Source organism: Leptinotarsa decemlineata, unplaced genomic scaffold (assembly GCF_025532065.1).
Source record: "Leptinotarsa decemlineata unplaced genomic scaffold, Ldec_3_MD MMD2_tig00003335_RagTag_RagTag, whole genome shotgun sequence".
Lineage (NCBI taxonomy): Eukaryota > Metazoa > Arthropoda > Insecta > Coleoptera > Chrysomelidae > Leptinotarsa > Leptinotarsa decemlineata.
In genome coordinates this window covers 6427288-6446329 of record NW_027412587.1, presented here as the reverse complement: position 1 = coordinate 6446329, position 19042 = coordinate 6427288, and the positions used below count along the sequence as shown (strand labels likewise).

The following is a 19042-nucleotide window of genomic DNA, read 5'->3' as shown; positions in this document are numbered from 1 at the left end:
TACATTATTTTTTATCAATGATTTCGACTATTGCGAGCTTTTTTCAGAAATCCATACCGTTTCCTTTCTCGTTTTTTGATCTAGACCAAGAAAGTGGTACCTGTGCTCAGTTAGAACGCTAGCTCTCAATTTGCGGAAACAAGGGTGCAGGTCGGTTCTTGACTTTTTATAGATATTCAATTGTAAGTGCTGCAAATTGTTAGCAAATCAAAAGCTCTTATTCGGACGCCATCTACAGAAGTTTCTAGAAATACTGTACCGCTTTTCAACACCTGTCACTTAGTTATACTGGGATAGGAGACACTTCAAACGTACCAATAAAACAAAGAATACGGTTTTCTAGGGAGTTTTGACAAGGTTTTGCATCTCCAACCTCGAAATTAATACATTTACAAAAATAGCAAATAATCACTATTGAACATACATTGTCACTCTGCAAAAGGAATTGGAGTGTCAATGTTCTGAAAGTTTCTCATTCTTCCGATGGTTGCTTTAATAGGAAAAATAATAAAATGCAGGGTTTCACCCTAGGGTTTATTACACTTATTGTCACCATTTCTGATCGAAATTTTATTTTCAGAAACTATCAAAGAAACTCAAGGCTTTCATTTCACACTCCTTCAAATAGACTCCTCTCATTCTTGAGATCACGCATTCTCCTGAGATCCATAGCCAACTGAGACCTATATTTTATAGTGAATATATATATAGTGAATATTATATAGCTTTATAGTGAAGCCAGACACATCCAAGACGATACCCTAGTTGTATCCAATTTATTACTGTTTTCATACATTTGCTTGTTTTTATGCTATTGGTTTTTATGGTTTTATATAATCTATGATTATATGCTCTTAATGATTTTGCCTGGCAGAACAATGATACAAAAAAAATCCTGATGACTCTACGAGTACTTGAAATTAACCATTTCAAAATATGTCCACTTCAGAATCAATATCTAAGAAAATCCCTCAAAAAGGTGTAATTTATTCTGATGAATGATTCTAAAAATTTTTACCTAAATTACCACGTGCTTCCTATATGAAGCCAGGCACAGAAATGACTCTAATTAAATTTCATCCTTTACAGATGGAATCGGTTTGAGTCCAGAACTCAACCAATGTCACCACCTGTTTCATCAGTCCCTTCAGACATACACCCATCAGTTCTAAGTATGACATTACTAAAAGTAGATATCTCTGTCTGTATCTCTACTTTAATCAATTATGAAAAACCACTCTATGACTGAACAAATATGGACTTTGAATGATGTCAGCATTATAATTATGATTCACCCGCGTAGAATTTGGTTTGTCACATTTCTTTACAGATCATTTTAAACAAATCGTTGCAATATTTTTTATCGGCCCAAAACTTCAGGTTTCCAACTTCAAAACTGACGAAATTTAATACAATCTTTGGACCTCTATTTTTCCCCTTGGGGTGGAAATTCCTGATTCGCTTTCCTGATGCTTATTTACGCTATAAAAAACCTACCTGTATATTTCAAGATTCTAGATTCAGTAGCTTCAGGAAACAGCTAGTAATTTATATTTTTTCTTTTAAAATACAATAACTAAAAAAATATGCCAATTGCACTAAGTAATGAATAGCTTCGAGAATCGAAATATGTTACGTAAAAATAAATTCGAAAAACTAGCACAAATGTCAACGACGTCTGTCCTCACGCGTCTGCCCGCGTTCGGGTCGAGTTTTCGGTGATGACGCTTCATTGCTTAGACCGCTACTCTGCCCCCGCGTATCGTTCCCCGTCGTCTTACAGTAGACAAGACGCTCAATGGCTTCCTGCGTTGCATCAAGTTAATCTTATCGTGATAACTTTTAAACGATTCGTCCAAATTACTTAGTTTATAAAAGACAAAGTTTATGTATATTAAATACTTAAAACGTCAATTGTTTTAATTTTCATAAGAATCTGACAGATATTCTAAAATATGCACTATAAAAAAGTATCCAATTTAATTGTTTTGTGGCTCAGTATTTTCCATATAGTGGCTACCACATAAGAGGTAGATATTCGCTATCGCGAACTTTCATTATAAACTATTTAAGATGTAACTCCAACCGTATAGGCAGCGAACGTCAATATAGCTCTCAAGGAGCAAGAATTTTTCCGACTTACTCAATACTTATTGTAATATTATGACCATAATTACACAAAACCTTCGTAAATTGTAGCCTATATGTTATTCTAGTATATAAACTATATTTATGTAAAGTTTAATCTAAATACGTTCAGTCGATCAGGAGTGGAAGAGCCACAAAAATCTTCACAAACTTTCACATTTATAATATTAGTATAGAGTATAGATATAGATTTGAAGTACTACTGTAGCAAACTGTTTAGAAAAATCCCAGATTTGTGAAAATAAAAATTTCACATAATGGGTGTGTTATAATCCTCAATTCGAATCGACAAGAAGGGTTTATTTGTGTTCAGATTGTCTCGTAAACTGTATGAAATGTAAAGTGGAAAAATAAAATGTTTTCTGCGCCAACTTTTCGATGTACACTTTTCAGCCCTTTTTAACACCCAAACAGATTCTCTCTAGATTGAGATTCGTAAATTATTCTTTCGGATTCATTGGAAAACTTTCTCAGGATTTTGGCGAAATGTTTATTGGGCTGTAGACGTGAATAATATTTATGTGTGAAGCATGTACTGTCGTATAATCCAGGGATATTCCGGGTACAGCCTTTCAACTTCAATCGAAACTTGGCTCAACTAGTTTGGCAATAGAGGCTTTGTACACGATTAGTTTTCGAAACAGTTACATTATAATGCATGCAATTACCGATTCAGATGGTGAGGTATGAAGAGATACTGGGAATACGTCAGTACGTGATTTTGTCGTGCGCAAGGGTGTGTATTCCTAATTAGAATCTTCAGGAAAGGTAAACAATGTTCAAATATGAATAAACTCAATATAAATTAATGTGGGAACCTGATTCTGAGGAAGTATTCGTCCCCAATGTGGACGGAAAATTATTACATCTCAGTACAAGAGTAGAAAATCATTCATGAGAAAATAGTTCTGAATATAGTTTATTTACGCGCTCTGTCATAATTTAACGAGTTTGGACTTCTTTCCTTTCTTCTACACCAGCGTTTCTTAACCTTTTGTAGTCCAAGGACCCACAGGAAATCAAGCGCAATTTCAACAACCACAAAAAAACGTTTTCAGTGTGATGGTTGTTGCGTCGTTTGATATTTCTCTATGAACTTCTTTGAAATTCACCAAAAACTTGATAAGGAAAATTATCTGAAATTTCGTTTCAAAGCTGAAACACATCAAATATTCATAAATTAACTTCCCTGTCAAGCCGATGATATCTGAAACACCTGTATTGAAAGAGTCTACTATCCAGTTTTTATTTCTGTCGGGATCTGGACAACATTCCCGAAAAGAAGACCTCAAACCGCGGCGGTGTTTAATCATTTCGCCTTCCACTTGCGGTGACATTTCCTCACCAGAAAATTCCAAAAATGCTGTTATGATAGGGATACCTTAATCAAAACGACACTTGGCATAAACTGGTTTATTGTGCTCTTTCCGATATTGCCATGAGGTGCGCTTGCGCATTTCTCATGACATCTTCTATTTTTCACAATTTTAAGAAGAAATAATATTTACATAAGACGTTTGCAATTCTATATCGACAATAGTTCTTACAGAAATGTAAAAACCAAATTTTATATATATATTTTTTTATATAATATAGGTTCAAAACAATAAAGCGATTAAACTACGTTATAACTATAAACATAATACTAACATATATGTTTATACATTCTTTCACTTAAGACAATATACTATATACACCTAATTTATTCATTTTTTTTAAAGTTCCTTCAATTTCATAATTAAAACCAATTGAACTGCAAATCACGTACTGAAACATTGAAATTATTTATGCCCCTATCACTCATTAAATGATGCTCAACTATAAGTCTTCACAGATCGACTATTTATATTTAGATAATTTGGTCTTTTGATTTCTCTTCCATATCGAGTGGTGGTATTTTCAGTATGTGTCACTGTGTCATTATTATGATTATTGGTTAATAAATCCTCATAATCATATCTGATTTTAAAAACATTTTCATTAAATTTTTTCTTTGCAGCTCTCAAGTAAATTCTATTTCTCCTCACGATTGTGTTTGTGTTTAAGATTTTTAACAGATAAGACCTGTCGTTGTAAATTTTTATGACAATACCCGGAGTCCATTTTTTATTTTTAATATTTTGAATATAAATGTGCTGATTGATAGTAAGCTTTGGAAGAATTCTAGATTTTTCGTCGTAATAAGACTTTGTACAATCATTTTTATGTGTAGAGTGATTCTTTACTTTTTCTTTATTTCGAATTTTTGGATTTAATTTATTTCCGAGGACAGGTAGAGCTTCTCGCATTCTCCTACCATTGAGAATTTGAGAAGGACTTCCAATTTCATTATGTAATGGAGAATTACGTAGCTCCAAAAGGGCCAAATAAATATCAGTATTGTCATACAAACATTTCTTCAGTATATTTTTAACGGATCCGATTGCTCGTTCCACGAGGCCATTTGATTGTTGGTGGTGAGGACTTGGAAAATTATGTTGAAAATTCCAATCTGTTGAAAAATTATTGAATTCCTGCGATGTGAAGCATAGACCATTATCAGAATATAATTCAGTTGGAATTCCTTGCTTCGAAAATATTTCTTTCAAGTGTTTGATGACAAATTGTTATTCTCATTAAAAAGAAAAATATCTACTCCTAACTTATTCCATGGCGTGGAAGGTATGTTATGATTATTTCGGGGTTTGCTCTTTCCTGAAATTGTTACACGCTTCACATATCACAAATATTATCAATTTGAGCTGTTGAACCAGGCCAAAAAATCAACTCACGGGCCCTCATTTTCATTTCTTCTTTACCCACATGCCCCAAATGTAATCTATTCAAAGTATCTTTCTTGAGAGATTCAGGAATAAGCATTCTATCAGACTTAAAAATCAAACCGTTTATATAACTAAGTTCGTCTCTAAAAGGCCAATATGCCTTGAGCAAATTTTCTAAATTATTTTTATGATTTGGGAAGCCACTTTTGATTCTTTTTATCAGAAGTTGTAGGTGGGAATCTTCATTTATACATTTTTTCATCAACTCAATTTTTACAAGATTCCGTTCTATGAAACATATCTGCTCATCTAGATCATCCAGAAAAATTTCATTTTCAATAACATAGGCACGAGAAAGAACATCATAAACAACTTTAATATTGTATTTTGACAATTTTAATAAAATATTTTGAATTCTGGAGGCGACCTTGAAGATATCTTTAGAGAAAAGTGGGATCAATGGCTTATGATCCAATTTAACAGTAACATCGCCTAGTCCAAAAATATACTGACGAAACTTGGTGCATGCAAAATATAGAGCTAGCATTTCCTTTTCTATTTATGCCCAGGAAGTTCTCGACTCTGTCAATGATCTGGATGCATAAGCCACAAGCCTTCCATTCTGTTTCAAGACCGCACCCAGACCCTTTGAAGATGAATCACAACATATAGTTATACATATGTTATGATAGGAATACCTTAATTAAAAAGACACTTGGCATAAACTGGTTTATTGTGCTCTTTCCGATATTGCCATGAGGTGCGTTGCGCATTACTCATGAAAAACGCTACCATTTAAGAAAAGTGATTATGGATTTTTTAAATTGTACGATCAGTCCAAAGGTTGAGGTTTTCATCCTAGTTTATATTTCATCTTCAACTTGGAAAATGTTTTTATATCTTATCAGCCAAATATGCCACCTTTGTCAGCCATTCAAAGTTATTGAAGAGATTTATTGGCGCCACCTACACAATTCTTCAAAAAAAATTGATCTCTTCTCTCAGCTCAGCGGACCCTCATACTCATACTCGCGGATTCCCAGAGGTCCGCGGACTAGAAGTCGAGAAACACTGTTCTAGATCCTCAATTGAGAAATTGTGTTTCCGATGGTAACAGAAAACAGAGAGAATTTACTTTTTTTTAGAATCTTTTCAGCATTCAACACAGTCACAACCAGTACTTCTACCAAATACAACTTAACGGATCTTTTTGGAACACATTTAACTCCTTTTGCTGAAGAAAATGGGGATAGGCGGCGTTAATGAGTCGAAAGAAAGAATCAGAATTTTAGATCGTTAATGGAAAATAGAAGAAGAGGTTGAGACAGTATTGGTCCCTGTAGACCAACAGCGTTAAAAGTGAAGATGAACGAGAAATAATCATCGTTACCTGTGAGAAACTAGACGATATTAGAAAATCATAATAAAAAAATTTCACGAAAACTCAATTCATTCAAAGAACCTTCATGATTCTGATTGGGATGATACTCAACCTCACTCATCATTTCGCTCATTTTTCAGATGATGTCATGACCCAAAAGTACAAAAACATCGTTCTTTTCAAAACTTTTTGTATAACGAGTGACAACAAAATAATTGTACAAAGTACCAATGAATTGTTTCTAGGGTGAAATATTTGGAATTTGTAGGAGAGGTATAGTTCTTTGCAGCAGATATTTCCAAGAAACAATCAATTGAAAACCTATTTCGGTTGAACCGAAAACTGAAATCAATAATTTCAAATTGATTGAATTGATAGAATACAAAGTAATCTTTCCAACAATACATGTGACTATTTCCTTCTAAAATGACGCCAAAGAAGCCATGTCCTTCAAAATCAATATAGCGACACTTCAACGTCATATATGGTATTATTGTCCAAAAAACCTGATGAAAGAAACCGTTCATTAGTTTTTTTAATGAAAACTCTAAAGTTGAAATATTTCACCAATTAACGTCCTTTTTTTCAAATATCGAAAATATTTATAATATGTATTCAAGAAACATTTCATTCTAGGATTTTCACTAAACACTTTCACAAAAACGCAGCACTTTTCGCGTATCTATACAGTATAGAGACATCTGAAGAAGCTATTTTATAGCGAAACACATGTTGGGTTTTTGTAAAACTATTCAGTGAAAATCTCACAATAAATTTTTTCTTGAATATGCTATGGATTTTCGACCATTTCCATCACATAAATTAGTGATATTTTTTAAACTTTGATATTGTAGTGTTCCTTTTCTACTACAAAAGAACTACCAGAGATTTTATACAGATCATCTTACTGTGTCAGTTAAAAAGTCAACGATTTAAAGTTTCCTTCTTTTTATAGGAGTTCTTGGTGAAAATAAAAAATGGACCACATAGTATATTTGACATTTTTTTTGAAGTACACGGAGTATTACACTTCAATATCAAACTTCAAGCTTGGGAAAGTTCACTCGAAATAATTGAAGTAGGAAACGGCATTTGGAAAAATTGATGAACTGGTGTGAATTGAAATTGCAATACGAGATTTTCCATTCGAAAACTAACCTAACTTCGTCTCTTGTTTTTCATTACAACAGGTTGTTCGACAGTAGAGTGGCTCCTACTCCATAATCATGAAAGGATATGGTCACTTGTAATGTATCATTACATATGGGATTTTTCATTCCATCAAATGATCTGAAGAATATATGTTCGAAATTTTTGATTTGGGTTCATTTCAGGTTAAACCGGAATAGGTTTTCAACTGTTAAGAGATTTTTATGTCACTTTCTAATACACTAATTATTCGAATGAATTCACTTGTTCTTGTTAACACATGTTCACTGAAACAACTAATTTCACCTTCGAACAAACAATTAATTCATACTACTGCATATTTGTCAACAACTTTTGTGGTGTATTCATGAATATGTCCTTTTCAAATAATGTTTCAATAACCGCGTATTCAAACTCCGCTCCGACACGACAATATTTATTGGCCGTTTTATAGAAACCAGTCGAAAGTTTGCAATATTGAAAATTCTCAGATATTCTTTTCTAAATATCGTTCAATCCGTATCAGACAGTATTTTCATTTTCTCTGATATTAAAATGATTCTACCCGTATACTGATCATTGTGTTATTCTACCGGAATTTTCAATTTTTTGGTAAATCAAGATTCCATCTTATCTGAAAATTCTCTGAATGAATGTCATTATCAAAGATTCGAGTATTCATAGCATCTACAGTTTTCAAATAAATGTTGTTCTGTGAAATTATTGTTTCGGTGGACATTAAATTATTCATTCTTTCATCATAAGTGAATTGTTTACCACAAATCGATGGTGTTTTGCTTTTAGGAACTTGTTTATATTTCACGAAAAAAAATCCTTCATTCAACTCTCCTTACGTTCATCCAATGCTTAATTTTTTGCTGAACCAGAAAATGTAGGTTCACTTATTGCCACCAAATAACTATAGAACAATCGCTTCGCTCTCAGTGATATCAAAAATCATGGAGAAAGTCGTGAGCCAGCATATCTTCAGATATTTGGAAGGCTTCTATATCTTGAGCGATCATCAATATGGTTTTCGAAAACAAAGATCAACATATTTGGAACAACTCAATCTAGAAACATGGAGAATCAACAGTTGTTGCGCTTGATATTTCTAAGGTCTTTGACCGTGTATGGTATGAGGGATTGCTGGCCAAACTTTGATGCTAGGACCATTTTTGTGAATTGCTCTTCAGCTTTCTGAAAGAACGTTTCCTGCAAGTGGCCGTTGATAGATATCTCTCGAATACTTTCACCATCAACGCTGATGTTCCCCAGGGATCCATGTTGTCTCCAACCCTCTTTTTATCGTATATCAACGACTTATCCAATAAGTCGTTGATATACCCAATATCCAATACCTATATTGCTTTGCTGACTACAGCACACTTGTCTCATCATTCCATTTGGATTCCAGGCCATCGGCTACGGAGACACATCTTCACTGGCAGCAGGAGGTTGCATATCTTAATGAGGATCTAAAAGTGATTTTGAATTGAGGTGAAAGTAACCAGGTTCAATTCAATGCCACAAAAACCCAGGCATTGGTTTTCTCCAAGAAGATAAATTTTTCCGAACTGGATATAATTATGTCAGGTCACACAATTCCGCTTTCTGCTTCGATACGTTTGTTGGGGGTTAAAATGGACACATCGTTTTGAGGTTCTACTTAGTACACCTCGAGCTTCACTGTTTAAGAAACCTTTCATCTGGAGAACTGCGTTTATGTGAAATAAACTTCCTGAGAACGTTATTCCAAATGGACTTATTCTTCAGCGATTCCAGTACAATGTGAATCGCTACTTTCGCACAGACACCGCTCTGAGAGCGTCTTAAAGATTTTCCTGAAGTGCTTATGTTTTGTTCTTAAAAAAAATCCTTCGAAGAGTATATCAATGTGTTTCGATAATTCATTATTTTCTAGTAAAAGTTTATACTACTTGAAGTAATTCTTTATCTCTTCTAATAGTCGTCTCAAGTATTTCATGATCATTGATTATATCTGTAGATTCCTAAGAGTCCACTATATTTTGAATTCCAGCTTATTTTTTGTTTTACGTGATGTACCTATGCATTTCTACATATGAAACATATTGAACAATTACTTCGTTTAATTTGGTTGTAGGACTTTTTCAAAGTAGTTTCTTACTTTTTTCACTGGCAACTTGATTTCGGCTCATTCAGGAAGATTTGTTCTTGCCAAACTTTGTCAAATCCATACTATCACAATCCTTAGATTTATTTATGATAACCTGACACGAACCGGGAAGAAATTTCTATTCATGAAGTTATACCTAGTTAGCAAATTAATATACTCTCTGAATCAGTCTTTCTCGACTGGTTCAACGGATTTTTTTCATTAATTATAATCTATTTGTAATCTGTGATTCCTAACATTCAAAACATACATTTATTGAATCACTTGTAGTGTAATGTGCAAAGCCACCTGTTAACAAACATTGACAATTCTGTCAATGTTTCTATGTATGAATGACAAAGTCAAGAAGTAAATATTTATTAATACAGAACGTCATTAGAAATCTTGAAATTATTATCGGTTATTCATATCGCAAAAAATAAAAGATGTAGGATCGAGTATTAGATTATAGTCGATGAAATCGTGAAATTAAATGAATATTCAATGAAAATATTTTTCCGTTGAAACCTGATATCGTATCTCACTTATGTCATAACAACGTTCTTGACACCTCTTCTCATAAATGATATTAGGTAACAATTTTTTTGTTCAACAATTATTCTTCCCCACTAAAAAATATAATGTTTCAAAAGGAATTCATGATGAAACCATTATTCTGACCTTGCCAGGTTTCCAAAGTTTGTTTTTTATACAATAAGAGGATGAAGTAAAATGTGACTTGGCCTTATCTTGCGAGCGTACATTAAATACAAATCCGTTAAGGTCCATTTTAGCCTCTGAATTATTTAAATCACGATGGCTTGACATAAAAAAATCTATCCCGTCCATTTGAAGGGTTCTGAAAGTAGCTCCGATTTTCTTTCATCTTTTATATTCAGCGGTGAAACAAATGCATACGACGTCGAATTTGGTACCAGAGATGCTCCTTCAGGAATATTACAGTAAAAATGGTTCATCAGAACAAATTGTGAAAATTTTCACATATATTCAGTGGGCATACTTGAAGACTGGCTCTAAATCTGATATGCCAAAAGAATATTTTGTTTAGGGCAGTTTCGACCTATCTACAGAGTAGGTTAATGGACTGACACCTATCAGAAAACAACTGTTTGCCTGGCTAATACCACAAAGGGCGTTGAATTATATCCAACAGGTGTTAGTGCAGAAATCTTCACAGAAGAATTTCTTGCATATGCTGTTGGCGATATTACAGTTGGAATCGATTTTCAATTATAGTGTGCCCATTTCTAATATTGTTCAACTGAGCAGAACTGAGCAGAAGTTATTGATATTCGCCAGCTCTTTTATTATAATATTATCAGCCATTACCATAAGAACAGAAATTTCACTGTACCGACTCACTTGTACAACACCGCAAAAAAAATGATCATGTTATTCCTGGCTCCGAAACCGTAAAATACTATTCCTGAGGAGATTCGTAATTTCCGAATAATTCACTTCAAAAAAAAAGCAAGACTATTCATTTTTTCTCAACCTAGGATAGTAGTTTCCGATTTTGTTGTTTTCCGATACTTGAATTCAATTTATGTGATTAGGTAGTATCATTTCAATTAGGAAACTATATACTATTATATTATATATTTATATTATATTATATATTTTATTGTGTTCCAATTATTGTGCCATTTTTTTTCAATAGTATATAGGTATGTATTATTTTTTCCATTATTTAAAAGTTTTACTTTCATTTACATCGTATTTGACGTGTAACTGAAATTACCACTAACGATAGTTATATCTTGAACTCTTATATATTCATGTTTATATCTTATAAGTAATAAGGCCATCAGGCCTGTTAGGGTGAAATAAATAATTATCCTTTTTACTATCATTAATGTTATAGGTTTATTTTTATATCTATATATTATATCTGTGTTTTAATAAATTCTTGAAATTGTATTATCTGTTATACGAAGCAAGTGCACTTATCGTCATTTTTCCTTATTCAACTATTACTATTATTATTATGTTGTGTGAAACCTTTCAAATGAATGAATAAAGTTATTATCAACCTACAGTGTAGACAGGTAGGTCGAGACTGGCCTAAAAAAATTGTTCTTTTAGTTAATTTAAATTGTAAAAACTTCATAATTGGTCATAAATTGAATATTTTGAGTCTCGTAAAAGTTTTCTTTTCTTTGCTGCTACATCGATATTTTTCATTAATCATGATATGATGAAAGTGGACATTTTTTTTCATTTTTGTCATGAATGTATGTTGTTCAGGTAATGAGGCGAATTTTCATTTTTCTCAAAAAATATTTATTTATTCATCCATTTTCAATTTGCTCGCCTCAAAGTAGGCCCCCTCAGATATAATACAATTGTGCCAGCGTTTATTACAATCCTTGAAACAGTTCTGATATGTACTTTTTGTTATGTCTTTGAGCTCTCTGTTTTTATGTCCTCAATCGTCGCAAAACGCCGTCTTTTCATGAAACTCTTCAATCTTTAGAACAAGAAAAAGTCGCAGGATGTCAAATCTGGTGAACACGGAGGCTGATGCATGTTTTTGGTCAAAACTTATGAACATGTGATGACGAGTGAGCAGGTGCATTATTGTGATGCAAAAGCCATGAATTGTTTCTCCACAATACCGGACGTTTCCTCCGTATTGCATTTCACGAGCACTGCATAACTTCAAGATAATACTCCTGAATGATCGTACGACCATGTGGCAACAACCCAAGATGCAACACGTTACGGTAATCGAAGAAAACAGTGAGCAGAATGTTGACATTTCATCGAACTTGCTGTACATTTTTGGTCTTGAATTCAATTGTGCGATGCTCATGCGACGGTTTTTTGGTCAGAATTCAGCAATTTTGGAACGAACATCACTGCCACACGCTTCATACCCAAAATTTACGAAAAAATTGCATGGCATAAGCCAACCGATATGCCGACATTCTCAACAACTTCTTCAATAGTGATTTCACTTTCTCAACATTTTCATCGTTTGATGATGTGCTGGGGCATTCAGGGCGACATCATTCACATATGCTCGACCCTCTGTGTAAAGCTTGTACAATTTGTAGACATTTTTATGACTCAGAGTTCAATCAACGTTTGCCACTGTGGATATTTCAAGTGTTTTTGAGCACTAAATCCTATCCATCAATTCCAATTCATCAATTTTTTCGATAGTAGAAAATTGACCAACGTGCAGAACACCTCTAATTTTCATGCCTCTCCCCAACAAATTGAACATGCTAAACAGCCCGAACATAACCAACATAAAAAAAATAAAATAATCGCTTATCCAATATACATAGCCCACGAAATTTGAACATCCATCGTATTTTGTGAACAGTCCATTATATTAATCATTGTTAAGGTTATCTTGTGATAACGTCAACAACTTCTTCAATTTCATTTAATAAAATCGTTCGAGAAATAGAATTGAAATTGGGTTCAAAATACTAAAGAAATGATGAATTTGTTGAAGCAAAAGATGATATCTCAAGAAAAATATAGCCCATAGATTCCGTTTTCAAACATGGTGGAAATCATAAAAAAACGCAGCAAATGACTAATTTTTGGAGTATTCGAAACTGAAATGATTTTTCACAGTCGATGATGTTAACGATGCCAAGAAGAATAGTATTTTTCATTCAAATTATTTGATACTCATCAAATCTTTTGTTTGCCCAACAGAAGCCAAAACTATCCTGCATCCTATTTGAAACCCACAAAATTTGAGTCTGTCGAAAATTTCAATTTTCCAAAAGAAGAAACGACATAAGATCTATATGTCGTTTGCGGAAAGAATGTATTCTGATGAATTTCATTATTTCGGACTTTCATTGCCTGATAGTATATAAAATGATTTGAAATCCCTGAAAGAACTATTGAAAAGACAAATTGAAAATATCTCAAGATAATATATATAGATGATTATATATATATATATATATATATATATATATATATATATATATATATATATATATATAGATAGATAGATAGATAGATAGATAGATAGATAATATATATATATATATATATATATATATATATCTATATATATATATAGATAATTATAACATACAAAAAACTTCAAATGAAATAACCGGGCTTTCGGGCTCTGTAATACGAAGGAAGGACTCACATCAAAAAAGATCTTCAACGGAATTGCTACTCCAAAGCGATGGTTGCACAGACTTTGTCTAAAAAACAGCAGGAGCCTCGCAAGGAAGAGAAGTCGCTACAACTAGTGCTTGCACTTCCCTACATCAGAGGATTGTCGAAAAGGATAAGAAGAATTGGGTCCAAGTATAACATCAGAACCTGCTTCAGATCCGGAAACACTATCCGTAGCAGCCTCACGAAAACTAGGCCACCAAATGCGGACTACGATTCCAAGAATTTCCGATATCCTGTGAGTGCGGAAAATCCTATATCGGAGAAACTAAGAGGCCATTGAAAGATGAAAATGATTTTTTTATAAAAGCGCATATTTTCAAATGCTATGAAAATCAACAGAAGAGTAATCAAGTTCTACAAAGAAAAAATAAAATTATAACCATTCACAAATGAGGGGATAAAACAACCACAGAGAGCAAGAAGAAAGGTTCATCAATAGAAAAACATTACGAAGACAAAACGCTGCCAATAATCATCCAAGAAAATATAGTTACACGGACTATGACTGCAAACAATATGGAGAAATGACTGCAAATCCCATCCCAAGAAATTTGTAAAATACATGGAAGATGATGAAATAAATGAAGAAATCTAGTAATGTATGGAATGTCACCACAGTTCAAATCAATTGTGAACTGGGTAATGATCATTTCTGATTGTAATTTTAAGCACGTAATCAATTTGTGAACATTGTTGAATTAGACTCAAAATGAAAGTTGATGATGTTATAGCCACGTTAAATTACATACCTTTTCTTTTCGTGGAAAAGGTTATTTAGATGATTCAATATTCATTTTTGATTGCAATAAACATAAAATGAGAAATCTGCTTTCAGTTATACTATATTCGTAGTATGGCTCGACTACTATTGAGCTATTGTAATTTCTGGAAGAGGAACTCAGGTAGGAGACGAAAAAAATGTTACCTTGGTCTTGCGATCGAAGAATACATTTGGTCTAGTTTGAGCAGCTCTCTCATCATATCGTCGTTGCTGGGGTTAGGAGCTGCCATTGTGCCGTGTCCTTGCAATACAAGTACTACCACAACTACTGCTAACCATCTCAAATATGGCCACCTCATGCTGATTTTCATTTTTCTGCTATATGATAATCTGGAACAAAATTGAACATTTCTAGAAGACAGAAAACACAAATTCAAGTCAACATTATGTATGCAGTTGAAACCAGAGCCCAACAATAAGGTGAAGTTGATGGAACCCATCATGCTTCAATTCATTTTGTATTGAGGATAAATAATATTATCATCAAACTAATATACAGTGGCATTGTCAGGAAACATATACATTTCTTTTTTAAAAATGAACTGAAAAGAAGTGTTACCGAAATTTTGTACCTGCCTATGATGACACTCAATGAAGTATTGATGATTTCATGAAAATCTGTAAACATTCAAGATAGAATCACGAAATGTTGATATGTATGTGTGATCTGTGATTTTGTGACATCTCATTAATGTGGTTCTATATTTGAGGTTTTTGTGACCTATTAATTTCAGACCTACGTAGACAAATCATTTGGAATCGGTGTGGTCTTATATTTTAGGTTCACGTATCCCTTTCCTCCTGGCTTGTATACTTATCTTATTTGGAAATATGTGTGATCAAAAATTTTGGATTTTTGTGACCCATTTATTTAGTATTATGTAATCGCATGTAATTTCAAGTCTTTGTGGCCCAGGTCTATGTAGTCATCTGATTTGAAATCTGTATGGCCCATTCAACTCAGGCTTATGTAGCCATCTCATTTGGAATCTGTGTGGTCCAATATTTTATGACCCTTTATCCCAGGCTCATGTAGCCATAAAATTCGGAACCTGTCTGGTTCAATATTGTGATTTTGTAATCCATCCACCCTAGGCCTGTGGTGTCTGATATTCTGAACCTTCATCTCAGACTTGTGGAGCCATTTGCGATCTATGTGGTCCGATATTTCAGGCCTTTGTAGACCGTTCACCCTAGGCTTGTGTGAGCATTCTATTTGGGATCTGTAGGGTCTGATATTCTAGATCCGATCAGCTCAAGCTTGTATAGCCATCTCATTTGAGATCTGTATGGTCCAATAGGCCATCGTGGCCCATTCACTTTAGGCGTGATAGCAATTTTATTTGAGATCTCTGCCGTCCAATATTTCAGGCCTTTGAGGCTAGTTTACTTCAGGCGTATGTAGCCATACGCCATTCGAAATTCGCGTGGTCCAAGATATTAATTATTCTTGACCCATTCATTCCAGGCTTGTGAAGCCATCTCATTTGGGATCTATATAATCCAAAACTCCAGATGTGAGTAATTTTCTCCACCAGGATATAAATGGCTAGCTCTATAGTGATGAAAATATAGGACCTTGTTATTAATAGAATGAGTCGGAACAGGTTGATTTGGTCAGTTCGTTGTGTACCGAACATAGCGTTCATGCTTGGTGTTCATCTATAAATATCGAGCCTTGTGTTAACAATAGGAATAGCAGCTGAGGAGTATTATGCTTCAATTGTCTCGCCTCTAATAGGATGGAATATAAAACCTGAAGTACCTTATTCGCAAAAGAAAAACATACTTGACCATATACTAAACTGAATAGGAAATAAGTTTGTCGTAATACATGTTTAAACAATAACTTCTACAAAGAAAATATAATACATATCTTTCGTAGAAATTCAAATTGAAAAACAACAGTACATCCGGAATTTGCTTTGATTTCTCACTAATGGTTGAATAAAGCTCCAGCAAAAATTCAGCTAAACGTATTTCATCAGCAGATTGCCCAATTCAACTCCTATTACTCTTGAAATGAAAGTAAATTAAATTCGGTACATTGTCACACATTCGACCAACTTCTGAACTTCCATAGTTGCTCATGGCCAGTTATTTACTAGGAAGTTGAATTTTCTCATGCATCAAAGGCCAGGGTGCAATTGCAGCACTTCAAAGGACCGAGATTGTGTTGTAAAATCTGTGGTTTGAGAAGTTTCGTCCAATTAGCAGGTTGACGTGCGAGACATCCATTTTATTAATTCACTATCCCACACAATCAGTACTGGCACGAAAATTTCTCATCTGGGTTAAATTTAACAATATTTCTCTTAAAGGTTCATTTTCAATGCAATAACAAATTCCGCTTTTCAGCGGAATTGAAAAAAATAAAGGATTATTTTAGAAAAGATCAGATATTGGAAAAATACTTTTTGACGTTTCTCTTCAACATCAATATACAAAAAATATAGAATTAAAAAAAAAATATCAACTTCTGAAAGAAAACCCTCCCAAAGATGTATTTATCATGCACAAAAGTTTATTTTTGATACGAACGTTCTTCTGAAATAACTACTCTCAAACACATATGAATTATATGAAATCCTGTTTTTCCGAGTCAGACTGAATAAGTATTGTTTTATATAAGTTTCTCTCCATATTCAAGTATCACTTTATTGTGAGATTTTCACTGAATAGGTTATAATATCGCAACATTTGTTTCGCTGCACAATAGCATTCCCAGGCTTGTTCATACATGCCAAATTCTACTCAATGGATACTCTTTATAATATATTGATTTGAATTATACGGCTGTCTACCTAATGACAAATAATTTCACTCAATGCTTTATTTTATTCAAATAGGATACATCCTCCCACATAGCAATAGATATTCCAGGAATATTTCATGAATATACCTACATTTAAGGATATTGTATTATGCTATGAATATGCTATGGATATAATATATATATATATATATATATATATATATATATATATATATATATATATATATATATATATATATATATATATATTCGTGAGGTTGCAGTCAATAGCTGGGCTGTTCTTACAAAGAAAACTTTGTTATATATCAAGCTTTCGGTATATTTCACACCTTCGTCAGGACAATAACGTGAGAATAAAATATAAAAAGGTTCAAAAACAGAAAAACATTAAATAATGACAGTTGATACAAATTTTTGGCTGACAATGTCATGACAATTTTTATCAACTGTCATTATTTAATGTTTTTCTATCTGTTTTTGAACCTTTTTATATGTTATTCTCACGTTATTGTCCTGACAAAGGTGTGAAATATACCGAAAGCTTAACATATTACAAAGAGTTTTCTTTGTAACAACAGCCCAGCTATTGACTGCAACCTCACGAATTGAACCGATTTATAGTTAATATATATATATATATATATATATATATATATATATATATATATATATATATATATATATATATATATATATATATATATATACCGGGTGTCCCACATTTTATGTGACAGGCAATATCTGGTTTGTTGAAGGAGATACACAAAAATGTTTCATACAAAAGTTTTAGGAGTTCATGAGACCTATATTTTGATATAATTTTTAAATATACAGGGTGTTTGGTGTAGGTGCTACAGACCAAAATTCCATTTTTTTAAATAGAACGTTAAATTCTGATATCATTTCATGTTTGGTTTTTGAAATTCGGTTACGGCGTTGTTGAGTTATTGCTTAAAATGTAAAGTCTTGAGAACGACTATTATTTTTTTAAATATCTCATACAATTATTCTCTCTGCATCAGATCACATGAAAATTAGTCAAAATTTTGGGTGTTCGAAGTAATGGTTTCAATTTTGAGTTGTGGAATTCAGTCAGGAATCATTTTGAATATGAAACATTTACGAAATTGAAAGAGGTGTATTCGAAAACAAATCTTTAATTAATAACAATGTAAATAATATAACTTGATAAATCATTTCATAAGAATGGTAGGTACCTAGAAATAAGTCATAAAAATTGTTCAAAGTGATGCCCATTAGATATTATACAGGCTTCGAAACGTCGAATCACTTCTCTCGTACAAGTCGCTCTTATAATATCAGGCGTAATATCACTGCACGCTAGTCGAATTTTCATTTTCAGATCATCCACATTCAAAGGGGGAGTAGTGAAAACAATATCTTTTAAATAACCCCATAGGAAAAAATCAAGCGGTGATAAATCTGGGGAACGAGCCGGCCACCGAATTGGACCCTTATTACCAATCCATCTATTTGGGTACGTTCTATCTAGATATTCAGTAACAACCTGTGAATTGTGAGGAGCACCATCTTGTTGCCACCAAATTCCTTGTCGTTCTGCTATGGGAATATCTTCCATCAACTAGATCAAATCATTTTCTAGAAAATGTAAATATCGCAATCCATTGAGATTTTCATTGAAAAAGTAAGGTCCTATGATGCGGCCATTGAACAATCCACACCATACATTAATACCCCA

General features: G+C 33.2%; 1 protein-coding gene across 4 annotated transcripts in view; it reads right to left on the bottom strand.

Annotated features, from left to right (window-relative positions):
• LOC111503773 (uncharacterized) overlaps window positions 1–19042 on the bottom strand; it is a 152322-nt gene that overhangs the window by 41512 nt on the left and 91768 nt on the right. For all 4 annotated transcript variants that reach the window (XM_074178030.1, XM_074178029.1, XM_074178032.1 and 1 more), the window contains exon 2: window positions 14691–14876. In XM_074178030.1, the coding sequence (XP_074034131.1) occupies window positions 14691–14857 (167 nt within the window). In that variant the 5' untranslated portion in view covers window positions 14858–14876. The remainder of the gene's footprint in view (window positions 1–14690; window positions 14877–19042) is intronic.